General features: G+C 49.6%; 5 protein-coding genes across 5 annotated transcripts; 3 read left to right on the top strand and 2 right to left on the bottom strand.

Moving 5' to 3' along the window:
* Positions 1 to 438: 438 nt before the first annotated feature.
* BDW43DRAFT_319014 (NAD(P)-binding protein) lies at positions 439 to 1561 on the top strand (the record flags this gene model as incomplete). Its single annotated transcript, XM_032048808.1, has 3 exons — positions 439 to 732; positions 820 to 1449; positions 1520 to 1561. The coding sequence occupies exons 1-3, from the start codon at positions 469 to 471 to the stop codon at positions 1559 to 1561; spliced, it is 936 nt and encodes a 311-aa protein (XP_031901012.1). The 5' UTR covers positions 439 to 468.
* A 2783-nt stretch (positions 1562 to 4344) lies between these two features.
* BDW43DRAFT_319012 (alpha/beta hydrolase family protein) lies at positions 4345 to 5688 on the bottom strand (the record flags this gene model as incomplete). Its single annotated transcript, XM_032048807.1, has 1 exon — positions 4345 to 5688. The coding sequence occupies one exon, from the start codon at positions 5686 to 5688 to the stop codon at positions 4345 to 4347; it is 1344 nt and encodes a 447-aa protein (XP_031901011.1).
* A 1853-nt stretch (positions 5689 to 7541) lies between these two features.
* Positions 7542 to 9727, top strand: BDW43DRAFT_310530 (major facilitator superfamily domain-containing protein; the record flags this gene model as incomplete). The annotated part of the gene is made up of 10 exons (XM_032046960.1): positions 7542 to 7608; positions 7727 to 7818; positions 7873 to 7943; positions 7999 to 8073; positions 8132 to 8306; positions 8369 to 8494; positions 8543 to 8614; positions 8681 to 9020; positions 9073 to 9392; positions 9449 to 9727. 10 exons carry the CDS (start codon positions 7542 to 7544, stop codon positions 9725 to 9727), a joined length of 1617 nt encoding a protein of 538 aa, XP_031901010.1.
* Positions 9728 to 10090: 363 nt separating this feature from the next.
* BDW43DRAFT_319010 (SNG1 family protein) lies at positions 10091 to 11567 on the top strand (the record flags this gene model as incomplete). Its single annotated transcript, XM_032048806.1, has 1 exon — positions 10091 to 11567. The coding sequence occupies exon 1, from the start codon at positions 10140 to 10142 to the stop codon at positions 11565 to 11567; it is 1428 nt and encodes a 475-aa protein (XP_031901009.1). The 5' UTR covers positions 10091 to 10139.
* Positions 11568 to 11858: 291 nt separating this feature from the next.
* Positions 11859 to 13240, bottom strand: BDW43DRAFT_299835 (FAD-dependent oxidoreductase; the record flags this gene model as incomplete). Its single annotated transcript, XM_032044790.1, has 3 exons — positions 11859 to 12156; positions 12213 to 13022; positions 13089 to 13240. The coding sequence occupies 3 exons, from the start codon at positions 13238 to 13240 to the stop codon at positions 11859 to 11861; spliced, it is 1260 nt and encodes a 419-aa protein (XP_031901008.1).
* Positions 13241 to 13375: the final 135 nt, after the last annotated feature.

Below are 13375 nucleotides of genomic sequence, written 5' to 3'. Positions count from 1 at the left end.
TCCGTTCGTTGCTTCCGGTGGACAATATGCGTAAGACCCACTCGCTTTCAGGTCAGCCAATCGGAGGCTTCACTCCCGACCTCATTCTAAGCGCAAGAAAAGCTTGGGCTGTAGACACGCGGAGTCCTAACATCTTTCTACCTCAGTCTCTTATCAACCAGAGAATAGCCGTGGAATTAGTAATTCGGCTGAAGAAGGGGCCTGCGATTCACAGCCACGAACCAATAGCATCTATTTTAGAACCCTTATTCCAGCACCTAGTAGCAATCTATAATCGGCAGCTGCACACAAAGATGGTGACAAATCCAAGTGCATGAGGCAGTCATGGAACACTCCGCTCGGTGAAGAGTTGGACCGACAGTGAGCTAAAAATTGGGGCACTGGCACCACCCTTGGACACGTCGGTTCAATCTTATTCAGACGGACAGCAGACAAAAGTGATTATTCCCTACATAAGGACTCGACGGCATGTCTAACCGTACTGTAGCAGTCTTTCCCGCTTCTGGAGGCATCGGAGGCAGCACTGTAAAGCATCTTCTCCCCCGCCTCCAAGCTAATGAGCTGGTGTTCATCGCTCGCAATCCTCATAAGTTGGAGGCCGAATCCAATGCGGGAGCAACGATCCGCAAGGCAGATTATGACGACGATAGCAGCTTCGAGCACGCATTTGATGCGGTCTATGCCCTCTTTTTGATCTCGTACGCTTCCGTCGAGCATGAATACCGGAGTAAGGTAAGTTATAGTTCTAGTTATAGGTCTCCTTATCAATTTCAACTGTCTTTGTGATTACCCGCTCATGGGAGGAATTTCAATACAGAGCGTCACCGAGTGGCCATTGATGCGGCCATCTGCAGCGGAGTCAGATATATTTTCTATGGATCCTTGGGATACGGCGGTCGGCCCGAAAACAAGGAGTCTGTCCCCCATGTAATGCAGGCTCATTTAGATACCGAACGGTATCTTGATGAATGTACCCGACGTCACCCAGGGTTCGAGTATACCATCATTCGTGGGGGGCTCTACTCTGAGCCATACCCACTTTACACCTCCTTCTTCGACCCTATGAACCCAGTGGGCACGATCAACGTCCCCCACGACGGCTCCGGCCCAGGGATTGCGTGGGTTAAGCGTGATGAGCTGGGCGAGGGAACCGCCGAGCTAATAGCGCGATTCGTGAAGGACCCTAACGTCTTCAGATACCGTCAACAGACACTCTTGCTTTCTGGGGGCAAGACCCTAACCTTGAAGGAAACTGTGAACGTTTTGAGCAAGGTAGCGAAGCGGTCAGTTAAGATCCAGAAGGCCACTGAGGAGGAGTTTGCCGCACTTCCACAGAACCAACAGAGCTTTACGTGCCATGGAGTGGATCATTCAATGGTGTGTACCTCTACTTTCGAGGCCATCCGTCAAGGTGAAGGGGGCGTATGTGGATCCCTTGTTGAAAGAGCTGTTAGGAAGGGAACTGGAGGATTTCAAGGCAACAATTTCGGGACAGTAACTGTTCTGAAATGTCATAAAGGAACCTTCAGAGACATATATGCGTTATCTTCATCAAACTTAAGGCATTGTCCCCTCTGCCCTATCCAAGTAATGAAAAGGTCCAATGAGTGTTGGCCTAGACTATTGCGCGGTATATCAAATCAAGGGTGCTATCACAATAGCTCGCCCAGAATAAATTATAGACAAACTGATCGGCCGCTTCGGGGAAGTACTCCGGTGGATGCAGGTCTCGCAATCTTACGTCGTTGGTGCAGCCGGGTTGTCAGGCCGACTCATCCTGGCTGGTACTCTGGAAGTCAGTATGAATAAGGCTAGATGCACGGTGTAACCCCGAGAAATTGGAGCACCCTAGATTACTTGTAACGCTAGACGACACATTAATGATCGATCTACCGGAGGCAGAGTGTTGCCCTGTCAACCTTCGCATCAGGTTGGCAAATGCCTTCGCAAGCCAGGTTTTGACAGGCCACGCATATGCCAGCTCGCTCAATACGAGTAGGCATTGTCGCGACTTGATTTCGGCCAGCTATCGACGAAATGGGTCTTTGCGGCAGATTACGATTGTGCGGACCGAGTCCGTAGAGAATCACGCTAGGACACTAGGGTTTTAGAATATGACCATTTCAAAAACCATGAAGGGCATGTTCTTACGGATGTATTAAACCAGATTTGACTGTCTCGGTTGCTGGAAGGCCCTCCGCCAGACGCGCGATATGGTCGGCGGCCATGTGCGCTCGGGCATCTCTTTCGGCTTCTGTGGTGATAAGCAGTATCTATGTTTGATTAGTTAGACCACAATAGCTGAGTACGATCAGGCACCTTGGTGATAGGAGAATTGGAGCATGATAGCCCAAAACGGAGTACCCAAAGCCGTCCAGGTCCTGCTTTGCAGTTGATCTGGCAACTCAAACTCCCATTTTACCATCTTATCAGCTAGTGTTCTTGTATCGTATTTGTCTAACGCACCGCATTGTAGACTGAACTCTCCCATGAGAGTATCACCAACTAGAGTAGCACAGCCAGTCGTCTACCATCTAGGCAAGCAACTGCAGTTCGTAGGTGGGCTTCAACTGACGTATTATGGTCAATTGAGACATCTCTAGGACGTAAGAAATATGGAAGTACTTTTGGGCAGGTATGAGGCATTTGACCATAGTGACTGTCAAAGTTGAAATAGATCTCGGTCAGTGGCTCAATATCATTGTCTTCGTCACGGATGCGACATGGTCGACCAAATGCGGCAGATATATGGCGGTCACGAATCTGGGGATATCAGTAACCTAGTATAGTTTATTTGATAGATAGTCGTAAATTAAATATATTGAACCCCATATTTGCTTCGTAGAGCTCTCATTTGTGAACTAAATACTGATTGTGATGTGCTAGGAAAGTATCAGTTTAGTGTTCGAATAGCAAACGGGATTACCCCTAATGATTGAGACACGGTTGTCGCGCAAGATATCCAATAGCACGTAGCTTTCTAATCCTTGGGTCCTTTCTGCCAAATCCCAAGAAGTAGCAGGGCCCTGACAAGGTTCATACGATCATTCTCATAGTCAGCATCATCTGCCCGAAGTTAGTGCGTTCTCTTTGCAGTTGCTCGATCACTATAATCTGCTTGATGGATAAGACTTTCACTGCCAACTGTAAATCCTAACAGAAAGACGGTCTGCAACACCAAGATAGATGCCTGACCCTCGAGATACACTGCATGGATCTTGTTTGATCAAACACAACACCGGATAGGCCGGGTGAATAATGTTGAAGGCTTGTATAAACTGGTCGGCTATATCGTAGGATGGCATCGCGAAAGCCTCTTACAATGAGGCCGGCTGCTCCTCAGCCCCAAGTGCATGGGTGATGCCAGGTCGATCTGCCATATATGCAGGAATTGGGTGGTGCACTTTCAGGGACTCGGTTGAACCACCCTTGAGACTGCAGACGACCTCCACAATGTAGGGTATATTGACAGGCTCCCCAGAGTTTTGGGCGTGGACGATGGAACACCCAGATTGATCAAAGTACTGATTGTTCCCGCTTCACTCGCCTATTTACTCCGGTCAGGATACAGTAGTATTAGTTAGTCATCTTCGGTCAACACCAACTTACTAAGATACATAGTTATTGAGATAGCAGAATGGTCGACGAGCCACACGCAGGTTCTTTTTCGCCACCGATATGAGCTGCGTCTTGATATCTGCCTCGCCGATATCTAATGGAGAGTCCGGTTTATCAAAGGAGTAGCCGTCATGTCCGGCTTTCTCCAGCTCCTGGGCAAAGACTTTCTAGCTACCGCTAATTATAGCGGCGAGGGAACGTAATTCAGCCATAGTATTTTGCTCTTTCTTTAAGAGAAGGAAACTGCGACTTTGTACAAAGGCGACGAGGTCTTACACAGAAGGGTAAGATACCCTGTTATATTATCAGGCCAGATCGCGTGGGAACCCTTCACCCAGAGATTAATACATGGGGGGCAACGAGGGGATCTCAGGTTGAGGTAAGCTCGATACGCCACGGCAAACCGCATGAATCCTTATGGGTGACCTTTTGGCGAACAGTGCAGGATATCGCTGCTATGCAACCTCGTGCCCTGGATCCCTTGCAGTGAAATGACTCGCTTGATCACGCTGTCATCGAGTCGCATTGCAGGAGCCTGTTGCTAATTCTGTATATATCAATCTACGAGACACATAAGAGGAGCCATCCCTTAAGCAAGGGACGACTGTTGACTACAGATTGGTGTAACCGCAAGACATTAAAGTTCTTTTGTTGAACCTATTACTAAATATCGAGTAGTAACGTGGCTAAGCAAACATCATCACAGTTGGTAGAAGATACAACCCTTTAAGCCGGCCCAGATAGTCCAACTGTAGTCTTGTTACATGCTTGAGTAAGCGATACATGTTCAAATCTGTCCTTGACCCACGGTAGATACTGCGCCTGACCAGCAATGAAAGCAAAGTCGTGGTTAAGCTCGGGATACATATACAGTTGCATCATACTATGAGGGAATGTCTTGCACGTCTGATCATAGTCCCACTCAGTCAAGTTCGCATAGACCAGTTCATCGCCCGTACCCTGGAGGACCAGCATAGGAGCCGCCAATTCATAAGGACCCGCTCCGTTAAAGCGCTTTTGCCAGTCCACAACGTCAGGGTGTTCAATCCAACTGGTATTCTTGTAAAGCTCGGGCAGTGTTAGGTTCCCATAGACTACTCCACCCGCTGCCAGACATCCCTGTTGAGCAAGTGGAATTCGGCTTGCAACAATATCGCTGATGTAGTCCTCAAGTTTTACCAATTCATACAATCGGGAAATGGATTGCAAGACGAATATTGATACAACATCGTGGACGGGCCCGTCGCCAGCGAGACGCCATGATTGCGGAATAAGGGAAAGTGGACGAAGCGCCGGAGCACCTGAAACTGCGCCTAGAAAGCCTCCAGTTGCATTGTATCTTTCTCGTTCATTGACGCGCCATGCAGTCATACCACCCTCGCTATGACCAACCACTACCCATTCATGGGTGATCCGATCCTGTAGCATTGACCGCACAGCTTTGAGAGCAAAGCTCACATCCTTAGCGTGCATCGCACCAGACTCATACATAAAGCCCATGGGGATATCACTGCCCTGCCCGGCGTAATCAGGTGCGATGACCGCGTATCCCTGTTGTACCAACGCGAAAGGGCCCTCCCATTCGTAGTATAGCTTTTTATTATTCGACGGTGCACATTGACGGGTGATTCCTGCAGTTCCGTGGGTCCACACGACTGTCCGAAGGGGCTTTGATTTACCATCTTGATTCGTGAACGGTAGTAATAAGAACCCACTTGCTGGAATAGGGTTGCCGTCGATGTCTTCCGTCATGTAGAGGAACCGCGACAAAGTGGTCGCGGGAGGCGTCTCATAGTCAATGGTCGTGAATGCCTTGCTGGGTACATCCTCCCATCTGATGATTTCACCCGCAGCATAATCGGAAAGGTTCGTCGGGTTTGTGTAGAAAGGGTCCGTTGATACATTGGGATTTACCCAACCTGCCCGATCCACTGCTAGGGCTTCTTCGATACTCCGCTGGCAACTCGCATTGCAATTAGTGGGAAAATTATAGGTTGGTACCACACTAGTTGTGGCACTGATCCGGATCAATAACCAGGCAATGACGACAAATGCAGTGACCTGCGGCATTGCTTCAACCTCAAAGGCTTCTCTGCAGTCCGCTATATGATCAGGGGATAGTGCTAATTGATTATACAGTGCAGGGTGTTGCCTGACAAAGATAGTTCTTCCTCTCCCATTCTCAGATGTAAGGTTACCTTTATGTATCATCCATTCAATGTATAGCCCCAGCTTTCACTGCCGACAATATATGCCGTCATAGCTTTAATTTTTATTGTGTAGTGTGATTGGAGAAGCATGTCCATGGAGCGATCGACGCTTTGGCGGCGATCAACGAGCTAACTAGGGCTAGAGGGTCGGCCTTCCCGATATGGAAGATATTAGACTAATGAAGCCTCACCCTAACCGGCAGCTCGACCCGGTAGTTAAATTGATGCCTCAAAAACCCCGCATCTGCACACTTCAGCATATACTAGGGAGGTCGCTATCACTTGCTTCAAGCTTTCTGTCTGCCGACTGTTCCTCTTCAACCTCGGAGCCTAGGTACATAAAAAGTCCTGCCGAGGCTCACGGAGGACAGACAACTACGAAAGACGAATTTCGCCCTTCGTCGAACGTTTCAGAGTTTTCCTAGAATAACCTCATCATCATCATCATGAGCACACTTTATTATCTCCCAATTGGTTTCGAAAAACAAACTACTTGTTCTCCGATAATGGGTATATGAGAGCGAATACTGGAAATGCTAAGGTATTCAAGCTTCCTGTCGTTCTACTCGGCAGAGCCCGTTATCACAGGATGGCACAGTCAGCCAGCATCCGCCGTGTGATGTCAAGGCGATTCTGTCTGATCTCGCCTGGATTGGAGGAAAATTACGAAAGGGCCATCTAAATGGCCGTAGATGAGAATATCATCTTCTTTAACCATAGCTCAGCCTCCGCATTCAATGATAAATTTCTATGGATAAAGGCTCGGGTCAGACCTAGCCGCGGCAGACAACGCAATGCCGAAGTCGGTCAAAGAACATACGTGGCAAATGTACCCCTGCTATGGCTGTTGCTCATGGGAAATATTCAGCTTGAGCTCCTTTGTAAGTTCCTACTGACTGGATGTATTCAGAAACAAGCATTAAGCAATGAAATATAGAGGTAATTAGAATAGTAGTCCACAATAGGAGAACGGTGCTTCTCCTAGCATGGGCTATTCGAAAGTAAGGCATTGTTCCTGTTCTAACGAAACAGCCAAGGAGCTGGGGGAATACTCTCCCTGGCGATGGACTTGTTGAGGTATTATTTATTGTAGCTTATGCCATCATATTCGGTAAGGCACAAGCAGAGCACGGGTCCGTGGAAGCTTGTTTCGTTCGCCTTTGCGGGCTATAGGATACATATCATGCATTGCCGAATGGTCCAAATTGAATTTCGACTTATATTATCTGCAGGCCTTTCTGTAGAACGAACAGCAATCTATGTCGATCCACCACCAGTGCATGAGGCCCTATTAAGGGTCAATTTACACAAAGCGTCAGCAATGTCCCCGGAATGCCTTCCGCCTTGGCATCGTTATAGTTGATCCCAGCCACCGTTGGTCATCTTTAGAGTAGCGCCAAGAAGCCTTGTTGGACGTCTAAGATGTTTAAGACGGTGACGTTCGAGGCACGAATGGGTCGAAGTGAATGTAACCCTTGTGCCTGCAAGTGTAGGTAGTCTTGCCGCGCGATATTAAGCATCCATATGGCTGGTGATTGGGATGGCATTGTGGGGCTTATCCACCCCTTGCTTCCTCCCAGGCATAGGGATAAAGCGTATTTGCCTAGCCAGTGACAATTTGCTCTCATCTTCTGCCTTGTTGGGTCTTGCTTTCTGCATAACAAGCCGCTTGGTTCCCCGCTTGAGACATATGGTATTGGAAAATTGGAAGATATGGCGCTCGAAGCCTCAGGGACAGAACAGGCGTCGTTCGTTCCGGGTACTGTGCTTTTGATCGACGGTAAGCTCCCGTCTCTTATTCTCTTTCTCACGTTGTTTCCTCTTGTTCAGTATTCGAGAGCGTCTTCCGATCTTGAGGGCTCCCACAACAAGTGGAGGGGGTTGATGAATTGCAATAGACACGCACGAACAATCCACCAAACATGCGACCGGTAAACATATGGGGATCGTTCTTATCCCGCCTCCATCAGATGATCCGAATGATCCATTGGTATGTGATGGTTGGTCCTGGGAATCTGACAGAACCATAGCTGATTGGCGGCAGAATTGGTCTCCGGCGCGAAAGAGACAACATCTCATCCTGCTATGCGTCTATACTTTCTTCATGAATGGCCTGTAATAGCCGCCCACGTTTCTATCAGTCCGTATGGTCGATGCTCATCATAGTCAGAATTAACTTTTACGGCGTCGCGTATGATGGCCTAGCCCCAGACCTTGGCACAACCATTGACGGATTGAATATGGGGTGCGTACACCAGTGTATTCTGACAAATTAGCCATCTCATAACAGCGTGGTGATTTAGGAGCGCAATTTTGTTCCTTTTTACTGGCGTTGGAGCAGCCTTCTGGCAACCGGTCGCGATGAAAATCGGTCGTCGCCCAGTCTACATCATTGGACTTTTGATTGCCATGGTCGGCAGCATTGTTGGCGCAGTTCAAACCAGTCTAGAGGTTTGGGTAACATTTAATGTATTTTGGGTAAGCGATGGCGAACAGACATAGTCGATCTTCCTCACGCACTCATGCTTATATCACTGCAGGGCTTAGGTTGCGGTCCAAAGGAAGGACTGCCCCAGATTTCCTTGCAAGACACATACTTTGCTCATCAAATGGGATCCAAGGTTGGATACTGGGCGCTGTCTTACAGCGCCGGTGCCTTTGTTATTGTAATTAAATCGCCCCGAGTAGCCACTGTTGAATACTGATGAGGTTAGCCACTTGTTGCGGGTTACGTCTATGTCGATTTGGGTTGGCGCTGGTGTTTTTGGATTACCGCAATCGGTTTTGTGAATAACCCTGGTCTCTCATCTAGATGCTTAGCTTGTGGCAGACGGCTCTGCTAACGTTGTCAGGTCGCTATGGCCGTTACGTTGTTTTTTGGACTTGAGGAAACACTCTACCCAAGATCATACAACACACCGCAGAACGCTCAACCTCTGGAAAGTAACGCGGCATCTCTGACAGAGATATATTCCCAAGGGACAGAAGCCGCATGTTTAGATCCATCTATTCAGTTGAAGACCTACTGGAAGACGCACCCACTACATTCGTGGGGCGTAAATCCCAACAAAAGCTGGCACGACCTGTTCCTTCGCCCTTACCAACTTGCCCTATTTCCACCCGTTCTCTGGGCTGGTGTATTTACGGGCGTGTCGATTTGCTGGTGGGCTGCAATTTTCACCACAGAGTCTCGTACGTGGGGACTGCTTCATCACTTTTAATATGCACCTGCTCACCATTGTAGAATTCTTCACGGGCCCACCCTATCACTGGAGCGGAGAGAAGGTAGGACTTACCAACGTCCCCGCTCTCATAGGCTCCATCCTTGGCACCCTGTTTGCCGGAAATGTGAGCGACTGGTTCATTATCGTTGCCGCGCGCCGAAACAACGGTATCCGAGAGCCAGAGCACCGGCTCATCCTACTAGCCCTGACAGCGATCATCACGTCCGGCGGCCTAGTCATGTACGGTAAAGGGGTAGAAGTCGGAATACACTGGACATGTCCTGTATTCGGCATGGGACTGATGGCGTTCGGATTCACAGCATCCTCTATTATCGGAGAGGTAAAATACTCCCAGATCAGCGAACGCCGTATGCCAACACACACTAACGACAGCAGACCTATATCTTGGACTCCTATCGGGCCGTGGCTCCAGAGTCATTGGTTCTGATCAACATCTTTCGCAATCTGATCGGCATGACTTTCGTCTTCACTATACAACCATGGCTGATCCACTCCGGCTATGGCAATGCATATATCCAGATGATGGTCATGGGACTTGTCGCTCATTTGACGGTCATTCCGATGATGATTTGGGGGAAACGATTACGGGCGATGACTGCCGGGCGATACTTGCGCATGGTCGAGGCGAGCGGTATACCTCGGGAATTTGCCTGATTGAGTTGAGTATCCGAAGAGAAAGCAGTGCACAGATATTATTTGTTTGGCGGTCAGTGCATACCATATGGCATTGCAAGCTGTCGGCACTCGGGGTATGCTCAACGCCGTCTGAGATCTACGATCTGACACTATTGGATCCCCTTTTCTTCGGACTCGTTCATCTTCCGCTTAGTCATGCAAGTCCTAAGCTCTCATTCGCCCGTTGTTGCACGTTGTCAGCGGAACCCTAAATCAGCCCAGCGTCGGTGATGCAATTGAAGCACTTGCAAAAGTTATGGTGGAAACAAATAAAAAAAAAATAAAGGAGAACATTAAAAACCAAGACATAAATAGATCAATAAGCAGTATCATTCCCCTACACTCACCTTGTAGGCCACGGAATATCCATCACACCCATTCTTCCTCGGCCATGACGGCCGCCACAACCTCCCCTCTGGGAGGATCTTCCAAAGAGGTGCGCAAGAATTTTGTCATCGCCTTAGGTATGAGCTTCGTCTTGCTGCAGCTTCTGTTCCTGGGGAATTTGTCCTATATCTACGGAACTCAATATAAGGATAGCGCCCGGTTTCACGCTTTCAAGATGCTTTATGTCGACTATGACGGAGACGTGGTAGGCCAATCGGTGCTCGATGCATACGAGATATTGCGTGGCAACGGATACCCCTCTCTGATACAGTCACCAGTTAGCGTATATCCAAACCCAAAGGATGTCAAAGCCGCTGTATGCAAGGGCGACTACTGGGGCGCAGTCTATGCCAATCCCGGCGCGTCCTCGAATCTCTCCGCCGCGCTGGCCACAGGAAGCGGCAGCCGGAAGTCACTGACATATGTGTGGAACGGGGCACGATACCCAACATTCGCCCAGAGCGCGATCTACTCGAGCATCATGACCCTCATACAAGTGACCAAGTCATCCTACTACACCCGCAACGCATCTAACGTACTGGCCACCGCACCGTTGTCGAAAAATCCAGCAAGCCTCCAGGCCTTCCTCGATCCCATCCAAGCAACCGAAATCAACATCAAAGCCACCCAACAGGGCACCCGCGTGCTATACAACACCGTCTCAATGGTGATGCCGATTATCCAGCAGTTCTTCTTCATGATGGCCCTCAACGGCATCTCAGCGAGCTTCCACCTGTACACCAAACTCGGCCCGAACAAGAACGGACTCCTGCGCCTGTGTGTCTCCCTTGCCTACACATTCATAGGATCATTATGTATGGCCGGATATATTTGGGCATACCGGGAGTCCTGGGATGTGAATAGCAACCAATTTACACTCTCCTGGATGAGTATCTGGCTCTACATGCACATCAACTTCCTTATTGTCGACATCCTCACCGCATTCATTCCATTGCAATTCCTCCCCTTCTGCATACTCACGTGGGCGATCATCAACGTTGCAAGCACGATCAGTCCTTTCGAGATCAGCCCCGGCTTCTACCGCTGGGGCTATGCACTCCCCTCTCACGAGCTGTACCAGGTCCTCGTGCAGATCTGGAGCGACGGCTGCGAGAATCAGCTACATCGCGCCTTGCCCATCATGTTCTCCTGGTGGATTGCTTGTCTCGCTATTGTCCCCTTCGCCATGCGCCATCGCTGTCAAACTGCCTTGGCGGCCGAACAGGCTGCGAGCGGACCTATTGCAGATGACAAAACGACCGCTTCACAGGGGGGCAGTACCGATCGGGAGGCAACGCCCCACTCACGAGCTTCGAGTACGCGGGGAATAGTGCCGCAGGGTCAGCGGCCGACGGCTGAGTCCATTCGGCTGGAGAATCTTGCTTACGGGCCGAGTTATCCGACTCCGGGTGTGAGGCAGGATGAGTTGTGATTGATACCAATGTACACTATCCTGTTTTGTTTTCCTTCTTTATACGTGTAGATCTACTCTTCTCTATCGACACTCAACTCAAATTAATTCAGCCACTGGACTTAATGCAATATATTCCCATCAAAATGATGTACCAATCTATTCCCGCTCAAATAGATGACCGATGAATGATAAACAAGGACCAGTGAAAGCTATGTCGATAAACAATTGAGCGCGTGCTCAGGCTTGACGGAACGCCTGGCCCAGCGCCATCACGGTTGTTGATAAACTAGTGAGGGCTATTTTCAAAGCTCAAAACGGCTCCTTGAACAGCCTATCATACTTGGCCATGACGATGTCGGGATGGCTCCACGCCTTTGCAATCACAGCATCACGCTCTCGGCACAGAGCAGTACCGCCAGTCACTACACGTCTCTCGCCAACAGCGCGAGCCTCGTTCACCAACGCTGATGTGCGTGGCTGACGCTTCTCCGCGTAGGCCTTGAAGAAGCTCGGGAGACCTGTGCTGATCCTCTCCCATTCCTTGGTGTAGTCTCCGCTACTCGTATCTAGGAACGGCATGAGTTGGATAAGATGGTAGCAGTCTTCCCTAAAATACTATCAGTTCACAGTCTGCATCAAGTATTCCAGAAAACAATGACTTACAGAGCCTGGTTAGCACCCTGCCCTAGGTGAGGACTCGTCGGATGCGCCGCATCGCCGACCAACACGCAGCGCTTCGAATACCACTGCTCAGGTCTTAGTTCTTCGCGATCGAACAGGCCGTATTTGACAATTCGGGTTGCCGTCTTGATCAGGTCAAGCACGATCGGTTCGAAACTCGTCAACCTTGCTGCTAGCGCCTCGCGCTGTGCCTCAATCTCCGATGGGTCGGACACGCGCCATGTTTCTTCCTGGTCCTGCGATTCTGGTAGGGTGATGGCCCAGGAGGTAAGGGCAGGCGATATAGGATAAGCAATGACGTGTACGCCATCGCCGTACCAGTTACACAGGCTACCGCGTCGAAAGGCATCGAGCGACTGCGGTGTAGGCGAGATGCCCGCGCTCTGGATCAGGCCAGTAAAGCTCGGCAAGGCCGTGGGGATACCCTGTATACCCAGCATTGCATGGCGTGAGGCTGCCTTAATGCCATCGCAGCCAATGAGGAACGCACCTGTCACTCTCTGGCCCCCGTTGAAGACGGCTGTGACGGAATCCTGACCCTCCTCTATCTTCACCAATTGGCACCCTTCGCGCAGTTCGACGCCCATCTCCAGCAGCCTCGTTTTCAACATCAGGCTGATCGAAGTGCGCTTAACACCCACTGCCGGCTGGCCGTACTTCGCTGTAAAAGCCGAGGGGAGGCCCGATTGACCCAATGTCTCTCCAGAGGAGATACCGTCCCAAAAGCCTGTCAGTGGCAGCGATTCCTTTGTGATTTGGTCAGCGATGCCTATCAAGTTAAGTACCTTCATACTTTGGGAGTTGTTAGCCGCTGGACCGGTTTTCATTTAAGGCTCCTTGATTCAAATCAACACTCACCCGTTCGGCATGAGCATCAATGACGCTCCCGCATCTCCTAAAGTCTGGACCTTCTCGAAGACAATAGGATGATACCCCTGGCGCTTATAAAAAATCCCAAGGACTGGGCCTGCGATTCCGCAGCCGATAATCAAAACCACAGGGGCAGCCATTCTGCCCGAGAATCTGAATCAATTCGCTGTGAACTTGAAAGGCTCCAGATCAAAATCACAATAACACCAAGATATGAGTAGAAAAAGAGTCAAAGTCACCCCATAGAGGTAGAAGCTCCGTTTTATTATATGTGT

This window comes from Aspergillus alliaceus (assembly GCF_009176365.1).
Source record: "Aspergillus alliaceus strain CBS 536.65 unplaced genomic scaffold BDW43scaffold_18, whole genome shotgun sequence".
Taxonomy (NCBI): Eukaryota; Fungi; Ascomycota; class Eurotiomycetes; order Eurotiales; family Aspergillaceae; genus Aspergillus; species Aspergillus alliaceus.
The sequence above is the reverse complement of the archived record's forward strand: the minus strand, read 5'-3'. Positions and strand labels throughout refer to the sequence as shown.